The sequence below is a fragment of the Petaurus breviceps genome, unplaced genomic scaffold (assembly GCF_028583685.1).
Source record: "Petaurus breviceps papuanus isolate PSGF00001 unplaced genomic scaffold, PetGlider_PUasm1.0 90847, whole genome shotgun sequence".
In the NCBI taxonomy this organism is placed as follows: Eukaryota; Metazoa; Chordata; class Mammalia; order Diprotodontia; family Petauridae; genus Petaurus; species Petaurus breviceps.
The window spans coordinates 11,401,090-11,416,569 of NW_027187360.1; the positions used below are offsets into that span (position 1 = coordinate 11,401,090).

The 15,480-nt window shown below is 37.0% G+C and overlaps 1 protein-coding gene across 1 annotated transcript in view; it reads right to left on the bottom strand.

Annotated features, from left to right (window-relative positions):
* Window positions 1–2,419: 2,419 nt before the first annotated feature.
* The window catches only part of AURKA (aurora kinase A), a 20,480-nt gene continuing 7,419 nt past the window's right edge, over window positions 2,420–15,480 (bottom strand). The window contains 7 exon segments of the mRNA XM_069072450.1: window positions 2,420–3,175; window positions 6,157–6,331; window positions 7,783–7,931; window positions 11,248–11,386; window positions 13,045–13,236; window positions 14,428–14,482; window positions 15,342–15,480. The exon segment at window positions 15,342–15,480 is cut by the window's right edge and continues 11 nt beyond it. Coding sequence (XP_068928551.1) covers window positions 2,990–3,175; window positions 6,157–6,331; window positions 7,783–7,931; window positions 11,248–11,386; window positions 13,045–13,236; window positions 14,428–14,482; window positions 15,342–15,480 — 1,035 coding nt within the window. The 3' untranslated portion in view covers window positions 2,420–2,989.

Consider the following 15,480-nt stretch of genomic DNA (forward strand, 5'->3'; position numbering starts at 1 on the left):
TTCTGACTTTCTGGACTTCACCACTTTGCCTGAAAGGGTACCTTTCTTACTCCTGGTGTCCTTTTCCATCCTCTTGTGTCTTCCCTTATTAAATATTAAGTTTAAGGGCCGGGAGTTTTTGCCTTTCTTTGTAGCCCAGGCACTTAACTCATTGCCTGGAATGTACAAGCAAATGCTTGTACCTGCCTTCCAAATCGACATGAACCATTAATTGCTGTTTAAGGTATAACTATGTAACCAGTTGCAAATTCACATCATTGTAATACTGTCTAGTTCATACCTTTCCTTTTCCACAAGAATAGCAAGAGATCATCAAATTTCCTTGCTATAATCTAGTTAACTGTCTAGTATCCTTGTCAATAAATGAGGCTAGTATGGAATTTTTTTTTGGGAGGTGGGAAGGTAGGGCAATTGGGGTTAAGTGACTTGCCCAAGGTCACACAGCTAGTTTTGTGTTGTGTCTGAGGCTGGATTTGAACTCAAGTCCTCCTGACTCCAGGGCTGGTGCTCTATTCACTGTGCCACCTAGCCAACCCATGATTTTATTTCTTGATGAACTAATGTCAGCTCCTCAGTCACTGACTTAATTTTGAAATCAGATGGACTTCTTCCCCTTCCCCAAAAATCCTTAAGGTAGGTTTGCAAAGTCAACATTTTTTCCAAAATCTTGCTGAGACATTTTAATTTCTAACATGGTAAATATCAATAGATATAACCCACATAAACATCAACTCTTCAGGGTCCCAGTTTTTTTTTTTAAGTATAAAGGGGTCCTGAGATTAAAGTGTTTGAGAATCATTGTTCTAGATGTTCATAAACCACCCCTTTAAGGATGTTCAAGAATTGTACCAGGAATTAAAACCTAACCTGTTTTGAGTAACATATAATAGTGGCTCATGCTTGAATACTTCTTTATGATTTGCAAAATGTTATATCTTATTTGACCCTTACAAACCTGAAGTTGTCATTTTCCCCATTTTACAGATGAAGAAACTCAGGCAGGATTCAAATCTAGTTTTTAATACCTAGCACAAGATTCCACCCACTACAACATGCTAATTTTTCATTCATATTTTCCTGTTTTTAGAACTCTATCTTGTCCAAACCCAGATTCAGGGCATTAATGTAGACATTGTGAGGCCATGGACTTTTACTACAGACTCTTCTTCCTAAATTTTTTACCTGCTGCAATTCTTTCTACATTGTAGTTACTCTTAATATCTCGCAGAGCATACAAAGTTTTCTCTTTCCAGACTAGTCTTAGATTTGCACAAGTGACAAATACCCTTTAACCCATCCTCATTAGGCATATATGCCACCTCTGGTCAGGTACCTATCTTCCCACCCAGGCCAGAAACTCAAATGCTTTTCTTGGACACCACCTCCTTAGTCCGGAGGCATTTACTTCCCAAATCCAGAGCAATTCCCTTAAGGTTTTTAGCTTCTTAGCCAAGACTTTGTAATCTTTAGAAATGCTGAGTTCTTTCTGGCAGCATGTGTGCACACAATTCACCCTTAAGTGTGTAATGGTCATTGCATTTGACAGTTCTTGGAATACATTCCATATCTACCCAAGATGACAAAGGTTTTACTAGAAAGCTGGCATACTGCTGCCAATATGGGACTCCTCAGCAGGGAGTCACACCAATCATCATCTCACACTTCTTCCTCTGACCCTCACTGACACCATTTGTAGATTTCACACCACTGACTTAGACTTCTACCCAAATTTCATTGTATCAAAATTAGTAGTCACAAGATTTGTCATTGAAAGAATTCCTTTTCAGGACTTAATCTGTTTGGTAATATTTATAGTAAGAAATAGCAACCAGATGCTTATTGGATCTTTAACTGCCATTACTGATGAAATATTTTTGAACTAAAGTTCGACTTCATTACTCTAAGTGAAATTAACAACGCTAAAATTTATTGAAATTCTTTTATTTTATAGCAAGTCAGTCAAAATTTGTATCAGAACTTAAAATCATGATATAAGGTATATACTTTAGCAAATGATTCTGTTGCAGTTATAAAAACTTATAAATTGGTTACAGAATAAGTAGTTTTTTTCTTTGCAACAGACATTACCCCTAAATATACATAGGTAAAGGGCAGCAATGTGGCATAGTGGATGGTGCACTGGCCCTGGAGCCAGGAGGACCTGAGTTCAAAGCTGGCCTCAAACACTTACTAGCTGTGTGACCCTGGGCAAGTCACTTAACCCTGATTGCAAAAAAAAAAAAAATACACACAGAGGTAACAATGTTGTTGCTAACTTTCAATTCAGAGCATTTTCTAGGATTTGCTTAGTTATAAAACATATCAAACCCCTAAAGTATCTGTTGGCTGCAACTACAAAAAATACATATCCTAACAAGATCCTTGTTCTTCCATTCTTATACATCAAGTACAAAGAATATACTTTTAAACAATACTTTATTTAATAAATTGGTAGGACAGTCAACATTCAAACAGTATAGAAAAGAAAATCAGTGTTCATAGGGATTTGCCAGTTTTTTTCAGATTCAGAACACATGACAAAAGCCTCATCTGCCCAATAAATTAAAAAACAACAACAATACAGAGTTATTGGGAAGTTATTGCACGGTCCTTCAAAAGACACCAAGATGAGGACAACTCTAGTCCAACTTTCTCAACAATTTCAACATCCTATGTCTAGGGCACTTTAACACAGGCTCTTTGGCAGCTCCTCTGGGTCAAGCCGCCTCAGAGGAATGAGCCAATGAGCAACTTGGTGTTTGCTTTTATTCCTTCATTCCTTCAGAATGATGTTTATAGTTGAGTTTTCTCACTTATCTCACAGAACTGAAGATTACAACTAGTGCAAGGTATTGACCATTCAAGTTAATTTTTCCCCCTTCAACAGCCCAGAAAGAAGGCAATTTCCTAAAATTACATCCCACTTCAGTAGCATTTCTTGTATGGTAACACAGGAACCTTGGCTCAAATTTCCTAGGAGGCAAGAATCTTAAGATTTTGCACTGTTTGATTCTTTGCTCTTTCGGCTGCTTGGTGATTTTGAAGAATTTGCTACAATCCAAGGATGTTCAAGGAGCTCCTTTAGCGTCAGCCTTTGGTAAGGATTATGCTTCAGAAGTCTTGAAATGAGATCTCTAGCCCCTTCTGTTACAAAATCAGGGAATTTATATTCAACCTAGAAGAAAAACAGATCATATGATTCAACAATTCAAAGAGTGTAGTAGAAACATCTGCTACCAAGTGTGTATAGAACACAGTGCCAGAAACTGTAAGAAATACGAAGTTTAGAACAGAAGGAATCTATAGTCTAGGATGGGGCTACAATGCCAAAAAATATTGCCTAATATTATGTACCCTAGTAAAGTACATTGTAGAGCTATAAAACAAAGTACTGTGAAGCCTGAAGAGGGAGTTCACACATCATCTGAAAGAAGAAAGGAAGAGAAAAGGAGACTTGGGGAAGCTTTTTCTGGAGGAGGTGATATTCAATAAGTCTTAAATAAGGAGTTTAGCAGATGAGAATTGTGAAAGAATATATTCCTGGTGAAGGGAATAATACAGGCAAAGGTGCAGAGGAAGGAAAGTGGATTGAAAATTCAGAAAAAAGAGAGATGCCTGGTTAAGCAGAAAGGAAGCAGGTAAGAGTTGATTAAGCTGAAGAGACAAGGTGCCACCAGGCTGTGGAAGATCCTGAATGCTAGGCAGAGATACCTATACTTTACTCAGAAGGTAAAAAAATAGGTAGAACATGGAAAATTTGAGAAAGAGTATTGTGTTCAGATCTATATGTAAGAAAGAATATTCTAGGGGAGGCGGAGCCAAGATGGCAGAGTAGAAGCAGGAAATTCCGTGACCTCCCCCTACAACCACCTCAAATACCTATAAAATATGACTCTAAACAAATTTTAGTGCTACGGAACCCACAAAGTGACAGATAGAAACAAATCTCCTGCTGAGGGAAGCCTGGCAGGCTTCATCACAGCGCTGGGAGTTGAGCACAGTCCCCTGTGAGCCTACAGTCCCCTGTGAGCCTGCAGTCCCCCATGAGTCGCGTGGTTTTGGCTCCAGGCAGGAGGCGGCCAGAGCAGACTTCAGGAGAGTGAATCACCAGCAGCTGTGCTGGTTTCCAGACTTTTCAACCCATAAATGCCATAAAGAAAGTAAAAGGTCAGTCGGAAACTCTGTTGGAAAGGAAGGGTGGGGTCCAGGCCCTGCCCGTGGGGTGAGAGGTGACTGAGGCACAGTGGCTGCAGCATCTGCCCTGTGGCTACTTCAGGAGCTCCTGGCCTACAGATCATAGGGGGACCAAGCAACCATTCAGGGGGCAATTGCTCTTGCTTTGACCTGCTTGGGTCTGGGTCACTTTCTTGGCCAGCGGTCCTGGGGTGAGAAATGCCAGTTTGCCAGTATAGTGTCTGTGGAAAGGGAGCCCTCCTCAGATCTCTGACAACATCTGCAAAAACCCTAGTGATTTGGGACAAAGCTCTCCTCTCTGGAAGCAGAGTTCTATCATGGCAAAGAGCTCAAAAGTCAAGTAATTGGATGGCAATAAGATCAAGCAGAAGAAGCACAAACATACATATATATGTTTATATAGAAGGGTATATGTGCATATAAATACATATGTGAGTGTGTGTATACATGCATACATAGACAGAGGGCACAGGATCAGTTGAACAGAAAGGGATGATATCTAAAAAATAAAATTAAGAGGTGAGAGAGGAATATAATGAATGAGAGGAGATAGGGAGAGATAGAATAAGGTAAATTACCTCATATAAAAAAGGCAAGAGAAAACTTACAATAGAGGGGAAGAACAGGAATGCAAAAGGGAATGGGTCAACCTTTCATTGAATTTGGCTTAAGGAGGAAATAACATACACACTAAATTGGGTATCTTACCCAACAGGAAAGTAGGGGAAAAGATAAAAGGGGGGGGGGAGGAAGAAAGGGAGGACAGATTGGGCGAGAGGGTAGTTAGACGTACACACTTTTGAAAAGGGACATGGTCAAAGTAGAAAACAGAATAAGTAGGGGGTGGGATAGGATGGAGGGAAATATAGTCATTCTTTCACAATATATCTACTATGGAAATGTTTTGCATAACTACACATATATAACCTATACTGAATTGCTTTTCCCCTCAGTAGAGGTGGGTGACTAGAGAAGAAGGGAAAGAATCTAGAAATCAAAGTTTTAAAATCAAATGTTACAAAAAACATTTATTATTATTTTTTTTTTACATGCAACTGGGCAATAAGATATACAGGCACTGGGATATAGAAATCCATCTTGACCTACTAGAAAGTCAGAGGGAGGATGAGGGAGGATATAAGAGAGAGCCATTGAGGGAAAGGTATTCAGTAGAATCACTATTTTGGGGTGGGGGCAGGGGAAAGATGGGGAGAAAACTGTTAACCCAAAATCTTGTGGAAATGAACGTTGAAAACTAAAAATAAACAAATTAAAAAAAAAAAAAGAAAGAATATTCTATGGACAGATTATCAGCCAAAAGCAAGTCACAGAAGTAGGCTATTTTCATAATTCAGGCACACAATGTGGTAAGAACATAATTAAGTAGGAACAGAAAAAAAGGGAATGTATGTGAAGCAAAATGCAGATGGAAGCAAAAGGACCTACTAAGAGATTATATGATTGGTCGAGGAGAGACAAGACACAGAGATACCCCAAAGCCACATACACAGGAGACTGAGGAAATGTAATTCCTTATACACAAGGAGTGAAATCAAGAGGAAGACTACATTAAGAAAAGGAGAATCAATGGAAAAGAAGAGAAAGTGAAAAGGCACAAGGACTGATTAAAAACAAAAACAAGGTACTAGAAGAGGTACAAGAAGGAATACAGGTGGAGCGGCTAGGTGGAGCAGTGAATAGAGCACCAGCCCTGGAGCCAGGAGGACCTGAATTCAAATTTGGCCTCAGACACTTAACACTTCCTAGCCATGTGACCTTGGTCAAGTCACTTAACCCCAACTGCCCTGCCTTTCCCCCTCCAAAAAGCAAAAACAAAAACAAAACCCTAAAAAAAAAAACCACTATTCTTATCAGACCTCATTAACAACAACAAAAAAGTGAAACCATATTACATAAAGAAATTAAAAATTGGGTGATGAGTTCTTTTCAGTTATGTTTTACCTTTGAAATGCTTCTGTAAGTTTCTTTATATGTTTCTGCTTCAAAAGGAGGTTTTCCAACTAGAAATTCATAGCACAGAACCCCAAGACTCCACAGATCTACCTTTTCATCATGCATCCTGCCTTCAATCATCTCAGGAGGCAGATAGTCAAGTGTGCCACAAAGAGTGGTCCTCCTACGATTAATTGAGAGGTTAGTAAAAAGCCCACATGTTAGTAAATTCCTTCTTATTCACACTCATAAAATAAAGATTAAAAAGCAACTTACTTTTCACTTAACCCCAACTGCCCTCCAACAAGAAAAAAACCCCCAAAAGACAACTTACTCAAGTCAAGTGAGTGTGCAAGTTTCCTAAAATCAAGCAAGGTTTTTATAAGTTTTATATTATATATGCCCTTCTATTGTAGAATGCTAATTAGGTTGGGTAAACACTGGCCAAACACTGAACAAGAATCAAGTAATAAACTCTTAAAGAGAGACTGAATTTTAAAACCCTAACTTTGAAATCCAAGTAGTATATGCACATAGTAGTCATTAAGGCACTTTAACACAGACTATTTACTGTACTGAGTCACTAAAGCTGGTCCATTTCTTCCTTCAATGCTGAATGAGCTTGGATTCTAGTTTGGGCTCTGCTGCTAACTAGCTGCAGAACTTGTTAATCATGTTACCTCTCTGCATCTCATGTTCCAATCTATAAAATTAGGGGATTAGTCTAGGGTTGATAGGCTACACAGCATAAAATACAGTGGTCTAGCCCTGGAATAGGAAGACCTCAGGTTCAAGTTTTGCATTTGAAACAATAGTTCTACAATCACAGGCATGTAAAGCATTTAATTTCCCAGTGCCCTGAAAGGCTGTAAGAATCTATCTTAGATGAGTACTGGATGGGAATCAGTGGAAAGATTTGTTATACCAAAGCAATTCCTACATCTGATGATACTCGAGGTTTGTACAACACACCAAAAAGAATAGGGATCTAAGATCACTTCGACCCTTATTTTATAAAAACAATTTCTCACTTCTTGCTTTTACACACTCAATGGTTACCACTAATGATGCAGGTTGAACAGAAAAATGAAAAAGCACATTCTCAATTTACTTTACCACTGCTTTGCAGGCATATTTTACCTTGAAAAAATATCCTTAAAAGGGTAAAATCTATGTCCAACTTTGTTAAAAATTGTCAAATTCTATCCAATGGTTCACTGTTCTGGGTACTTCCATAACAGTGAAAACAGAACCAAAGAATTCACATACCCCTTCATGATTAAGAAGTTGCAGCCTATTCAACCTCAAAGTTTTACTAGTTGAAGATTTTTTTGTTTGTTGGAATATTGCAATGGTGATCCTCCTGAAAAATCTATTAAATAAGCTCTTCATGTCAGATAATGTTCTTCCTTATCATAGTGGTATTGGGCACATAGCTAGTAGCCTAATAATTCCCCAGAATACTAAGAACAATAGCACCTCTGACTTAAATTCTCAATGCCAGAGGGCAACTCTCAAATCTGCAACTTCAAGGAGTTTCAGCCAATGGAATCACAGGTCCAGATCATACACAAACAAGAAGGAGTTCTACCAAACAAATCAAGTTAAAGGTACAGTTTAAAGTTATGTTCTTACCTAGATGATGGAGCATGAACCGACCAGCCAAAATCTGCAATCTTCAGCTCTCCATCTGATCCAAGTAATAAATTCTCTGGCTTAATATCTCGATGAATCACCTTTTTTGAGTGGCAGTATGATAAGGCATCTGCCAGCTCTGTGATATACTAATAAAAAAGGCCATTGGGAAAGTCAATATTTAAGTTATGTCAAGTAGTTTAATTTTAGAAATCTTTGTGAAAAGCCAAATAGCTCCATATTTTATATTTTCACAAATCTTGAAAAAAGTGATGGTCACAAAATTAACTATAAGCCTCTTGACCCATATTTTTGTTAATGATTTATTCATCCTTAAGAGTTATTTATAATGAAAATGTACTAAGAATCAATCATTTGATCTTTGATAAGGGGAGGGAGAACAAAAGGCAGTAACAGGAAAGGGATAAAGAACTAGAAATTCCCCCTATTTGGAAGAAATATCAACTTCCATCAATCCATACTAGCATTTTAGCAGAGAAAGTTAGGGTCTTTATTAACAAAGGCTGAATGGTATGGTGGAGAAGTTCACTTGGAGCTTGATGTCTGAGATTTACTGTCTGCTTCTAGGACCTGGCACTTACTGGTCACATGACCTTGGAGAAGATACTTGACTTCTCTGGGGTCATTATTTTCATATAGGAAATGAAAGCTGGATTAAATGACCTTTTTCAGCTCTCCTAAGAACTTTGACGGGAGGCAGCAATAATATCACTGGTTTTAGAACTTTTTTTTAATGCATCTACCACCATTTTTACAACACTAATTTAAAACAAAGGCCCTCTTTCTAGAAACGAGTCCAACCCCCAGAAACTTATTACAACAGAGGAAAATTAAAACATAACAATGGCTATTCTTTGATGACACACACAAGATTTTAAATCATAATTAAAACTAGTCACTTTAATTTTATAAAATTGTCATTTTAGGCAGTAGAAATGAGGTAGGTAATTTAGAAATTAAATAAAGCTGATAAATAAGCCTGATTCAGTGACAAAGATCAACCCTATTCCCTCCCCCATCAAATATTAACCTCTATATCAGAGGTTCTTAATCTTTTGAGTATCATGGATCCTTTTGAGAGTCTGGTGAAGCCAATAGACCCCTACTCATAATTACAGTTTTGGTGATTGTTTTTTTAAAAATTCATAATTGAAAGAAATACCAAATTTCAGTTAGAGGTTAATGAAAATACTTTTTTTTTCCCAATCCAAGTTCACAGACCTCCTGAAATTTATCCACAGCCCCAATGTTAAGAATCCCTGTTCTAATCATAGGCTTTTCGACTCTTTCAAATTGTATCAGGCCAAAATTAAAGTCGGCTGTTTGCCAAGTTGTACAAAGATTAAAACAAAAAAAGTTATTCTTCAACTCTACAATCTTTGAATTGTTTCATATTAGAGAATTTCTAGGTAAGGTAGATTTTTGCCTATTGAAATCATTTCCTGAAATAATTTCATTTTGAGTAGTTGATTCAACTAAAGAATACCTATAAGAACTGCTTCTTTGATTTTTGCTGAATTGAAAACTATACACATGAAAGTCTCTAACAGTCCCTATAATTATTTTGTTGAAATAGCCAATAAGGTTACTTTATTGGATGTGGAGTCAGAGGACCTGAATTCAAATCAATTGGACACAACAGCCTTCTAGTTGGTCTCTCTGCTTCAAGTCTCTCCCCACTTCAGGTCATCCTCTACTAAGTTGCCAAAGTGATCTTCCTAAGGTAATGTCAACGCTACTTATTCAACTTAATGGCTCCTTATCACCACCAGTATCAAATATAAATTCCACTGTTTGATACTCTGTTTAGCATTCAAAGTATTTCACATTTACACTATACATATAAGTACACAGTTATATTGTACCCCCCATTAGAAGGCAAATTCCTTGAAGACAGACACTGTGTTTTTGCCTTTGTATGCTTAACACATAACAGAGTGCTTTATATACACTAAATAAGTGATGCCTGTTGACTGATTATTATTTCTATGTCCTGGGTAAAGTCACGTAAGCTCCCTGGGTCTTGATTTCATCATTATGTAAAACTGGGAGGAGAGATGGGGAAGAAGTTCAGACAAGATAGCCTCTGGGGTTCCTCCCACCTCTAGATCCATGATCCTACATCTTCTACAGCAACTACTACGACCTAGTCTTTTTTTTTTTTTTTTTGCCTTTTGGAGGGCACTTGGGGTTAAGTAACTTGGCCAAGGTTACACGGCTAGTTTTTTTGTGTGGGTGTTAAGTGTCTGAGGCTGGAACCGAACTCGGGTCCTCCTGACTCCAGGGCCGGCACTTTACTCATTGAGCCACCTAGCCGCCCCTATGACCTAGTCTTAAGATCAAAACAAAACCACGATTCTCACAATTAGAGACTTAGGAATTTGTTGTCTGTTGTTCAGTCATTTTCAGTTGTGTCCAAAATCTTTGTGACCACCTTTGGGGTTTTCTTGGAAAAGATACTGGACTGATGTGCCAATTGCTTCTCCAGTTCATTTTACAGATAAGGAAACTGAGGTAAACAGGGTTAAGTGACTAGCCTAGGGTCACAGTTAATGTCTGAGACCAGATTTGAACTCAGGAGGATGAGTCTTCCTGATTCCATACCTGGCACCTAGTTGCCCAGATTTAGAAATGTCTGGCCTGGAAAAAAAACCACTAAAAACATGGAATTACACAGTATCTTGTGTCATGTATAAGAGCCCTACCATGTAAGAATGGGGGTTAAACTGTTCTCCTTGTTATCAGAAAGGCAGAAAGAGGAGAAGTAGGTGAAAACCCCAGAGTCAGATTTTAGGAAATTTTTTCCTTCCCATTAGAGTTGTCCTCAAGTAGAATGGAACTACTTCAGAAAGTCCTTCATCCTCTCTGCAATGGCCATCCCCCAAGTTTAGAATGCTCTGTCCCATCCTTTCTGCCTCTTATTTCTCTGGCTTCCTTCGACACAATTCAGGTTCCACCTTCTTTCTTTAAGAAACCTTGCCTGGTCCCCTAGCTGAGAGGGTTTTCCCCTCATAAACTATTTTCCATCTACTGTGTTGTACACACCTAAGTTATTTACATATTTTTCCCCCAATGAGGATGTAAGCTCCTTGAAGGCAGACACAGTTTCTTTGTGGTTCCAGTGCTTAGCATTGTCTGACACACCCACTAAAAAGGCTTAATATTCTTGTTGTCTGAGGGACAGGATTCCTACTGATGTACAGGTTGAACTAAATGATTTTTGAAAGCCCTTTACACTCAAAATTCTGTGAAAATCTCATTATCACATTAAGATATACAAACTGTTTTGGTTTATCCACCTAAAATAATCATCTCATTTGGGTAACTAAACCTAAAATGTGGAGTCTACTGTACTATAGTAAAAAGTTATACTGCTAAAGAGCTTAAAAAGAAAAAAAACTTTAGAAAGTATTTAGCCCATTTAGGCATTTAGCTAAAACTTACAGTAGCTGTTCTTTGTTCATCAAACTTTGAAAGCTTTTGAAGTTCTCTATAGACTTCTCCACGAGGTGCATATTCTAGAATTAGGTAAACTCTTGTAGCATCATGAAAATAACCATATAACCTCAGAATATTAGGATGCCTGCAACAAAGAAAGAATAGTCTGCAAAAAAAAGTATCACCAGTAAGCAGAATCTCTGCACTATTATCTTTTTCTTCTTTTTAATACAGACACAGGATTTAGTATCCTAGTTTAGAAAAGGTAAACATTAAACTGAGAAAATATGATACACTACATATGACACATTATTTTCACCACTGTAGCTTTTGATACTTAAAAGTCTTATGGTAAGGAAAAAAAAAAGGCTATGTGAAAGCTATAAGACTGCAATATATCTATTGTTACCATTAAAGAAAACCTAATTTAAGAAAAAAAAAACAACTAAAAAGTAGCATACCTTTTAGTATTAAAAAATATTTTTTTCAATTAGCAAAACTCCACCTTATCTTCATCTTTTCCACCCATTGAAAAAACAAAAGCCAATATAAATTCTGGCATTAGCCATGAATAAAAATTGTCTCAACCTGCATCCTGAGTCCATTACTTCTCTTCTCAGGAGTTGAATAGCATGTTTCTTTACGAATTCTCTGGAATCGTGGTTGGTCATCAAACAGTTCAAAGTATTTTAAAGTTGTCATTACAACTTCTCACTTCACCCTGCAGTTTATATGGTTTATACACACCATCAGTCCTTCCAGGCTTCACTGAAACTATCCTCTTCATCATTTCTTACAACAGTATTCTATCATATTCATATGCCATCATTTGTTCACTTTAACACAACTGATAAGCATCCCTTTAGTTTCTAATTATATGTCACCATAAAAAAAGGTGCCTTAAATATTTTTGAACATATGGGTCCTTTTTCTCTTTTATATCTTTGATGTATGGACCAAAGTAGTATTATTTGGGACACAGTTCCAAATTGTTTTTCAAAATAGATGGACCAATTCACAGCTTAACCAGCACAGCATTAGTGTACCTGCTTCCCTACAGCCCTTTAAGCATTTGTCATTTTCCTTTTTTGTTAAATTTGCCAATTTGATGGGTGTGAAGTGGAACCTCAGAGTTGCTTTCGTTTTAATTTTCTCTGTTAATTTTTCACGACTATTGATAGCTTGGCTGAAAATTGTCCTTTCATAACCTCTGACTATTCATCAACTGGGCAATGGCGCTTATTCTTCCAAATCTACATCAGTTCCCTGTATCTTAGAAGCGAGACCACTATCAGAGAAATGTGTTGCAAAGATTTTTCCCCTAGTTATTTGCTTCTCTTCTAATTTTAAATGCACTGGTTTTGTTTGTGCAAAAAAAATTAACTTTATGTAATCAAAATTTTTCATTTTACCTTCTATGATTACCTATCTTTGCTTTGTCTGGTCATGAAAAAAGATCTGAAAGGTAAATTTTTTCCTTCTTTCTCTAATTTGCTTTACCCTTTATGTCTAAGTCACATACCGATTTGGAGCTTATCTTGTTATACAGTGTGAAATATTGGTCTATAGCTAGCTACTGCCTGATCTTGTAATATTATTTATATTATCAAAAAGTATCTTCAGTTCATTGTCAGTGAATTCCTAAGTCCTGTAAATATAAATGTGATTTATACATTATTTTTTTCAGAAATAGTGGTCTAATAAACCAAGGCACACCATGATTCTTAGTGATCCATGAATAAAACAGTACATGCATTCATTTTCTTTATTCTACTTTTCTGACCAATACCTTATAACACTTACCTAAGGTGAGATTGTATTTCTACTTCTCGCCTTAACTGATGTTCAACTCCTGCTTTCTCCAGTTGGGCCTTAAAAAGCACTTTAAGTGCCAGGATAAACTTGCTTTGCTTCTCTCGTGCCAAGTAAACATTTCCAAACTTTCCTTTTCCCAAAGGGCGACCAATTTCAAAGTCATCCAATGCCCACTGCCTTCTACAAGGAGTATTTAAATATATTTATATTTACAGAAACAAAAGTACTTTCTTACAAACTAAACAAATCATATGCACTTACATAATGCATTCATAGTCATGCCAAATAAGTATTATGAAAAATACCACTACCATAAAGGGGATGAACTATCTACCAACAGTGACTGTCATAAGCAATAGGGATTTTTAACAGTAATTGCTATTTATGAACATCAAGGAAGGAGAATTATATACAACGGATTCTCCCCAGCCCTCAATTGCTTCTAATAATTATATTAATGTCAGAAGGTAAAAAGCCGTAACTAGAGAGCTAGAAGGAGCCTTATGAGAATCCAACCCCTAACTTTCGCAAATGAGGAAATGGTTACAGAAAGGGCAAAAAACTTGTCTAATATTATACAGCCAGTTATTGACAAAATGAAGGATAGAACTCCAGAGCTAAACTCAGTTCTCCTATGTTCAACATATGATGCTAGAATTTGCCAAAGTTAACTTAAATTAACTATGGCATTTAAAGCTGGAGGAAACTTAAGTTGGTCATTAAATTGTTTAGCCTCCTTATTTGACAAATGAGGAAATCATCAAGGCCCAGAAGTTATATAACCAAAGTAACTGGTTATCCCATCATGTTTTTGTTGTCAGCTTACTCCATATATCCATTTTATATAGTCAAATCTTCCCATTTCTATCTTCATAACATCTTTTATATGTCTTTTTTGCTCCACTCACAGAACTGTAGTTCAGGCCCCAAGCACTTCTCACCTGGACTAATCTAATTCATCCTTCCAACTGTTCTCTCCCTTCTCTAATCCATCTTCCATTCAGTGGCCAAGGTGTTTTTCTAAAGATTATTTCTGACCACACATCCTACCCACCCCCCACTCCTCTCAATAATGAGCTGCAGTGGCTCTCTGTGCTTACAAAACGCATGTAGTTGTCTTGTCCTGTGTCCCCCCCCCCCCCATCCCCTTTTATTGAAAGGAAAACAATTTTGGACCACACCTAAATAGCTTTTTGTTAAAAGTGATATATTAATTATTTAGTTTCTATTTCCTATATGATGGCCAACTATGTTTATAAACAAATTATAGTAATTGTCTCCCCAAAATTCACTAACAGTCAATTTAAAGAAAAATGGATAATCCCAACATTACTATGTACATTTAGCCTCAAAAATATAAGTAAATCTTACTTTTTTGTTTCCTCGTTTTTCTGCCTTGGTGTCTCTCCCTTTCCAGGAGTGCTTGCTAGTTATAAAACAATTTTTAAAAGTCAATACAGTTTACAAAACAGTCATAGATTAAAATTTTCCCTGCTACTCATTATATGGACAATTTCTAGCATTAATGGGAGAAATAGGAACAAAGAACCTCAGGGGGGAAAAAAGGAATTTCAGGAGAAACACAAAGTTAGAGCCTCAGAAAAACCACTACTATTTTAGGATCAACATTTGCATCATGGGATACTTAGAGGGTAAGCCATGTTGTTCTTGAATAATTAGCAGTCTATAGGAACTACCTCTACAGCCCTATATTTCTAACTGTAGAAGCTGGAGACTTTTTTTTTTAATCACTCAATTTAAGTAATTTCTAACAAGGTTAATAGGGTTTTTTTAGTCCACAATATAACTTTTTGGGGAGAGGAAAGGCGGGAGAAAAGATAAGAAAATGTTACAGATACACACATTATATACTCCTTAAAAAACAATTCTTTGACATGTTTACCACTTCCTCCACAACAAACTACCATAGGGGAATATAGAAATCTAGGCTATCATGACACAGCTGCATATACAACAGTTCAGCTACAAAAGTATACAAACACAATTCAATGACCGTGACAGAAACATCAGTGGACTTTTTGCTGGAAGTCAGCAAGCAATATGAAGTACAGGTAAAATGAAACAGGCAGTTGTTATTCTGACTTTTGGTCACAAACTTTAAATGTAAATAAGCATTTATCTACAGTAACATGAATATCATACTCACTCGTATGAGAGAGAAATTTAAAAGATAGAATCCCAAGACAAAAAATAAACTATCTAAAAAATCTGTATACTAACTACAAAGGATGAAGCTATCCAAAAAGCCCCAAAAGTTTACATACCAGACACTGGTGTCTCAGACTGCTCAGTGTTTAGAGTACTATTTGGTGGCCTTGATGCGGGATGAATTACAGGTGGTGGTTGTAACTTCTGTGGCTGTTGATTCTGAATTGCTTTATGACTAGAGACATTCTTTTGTGC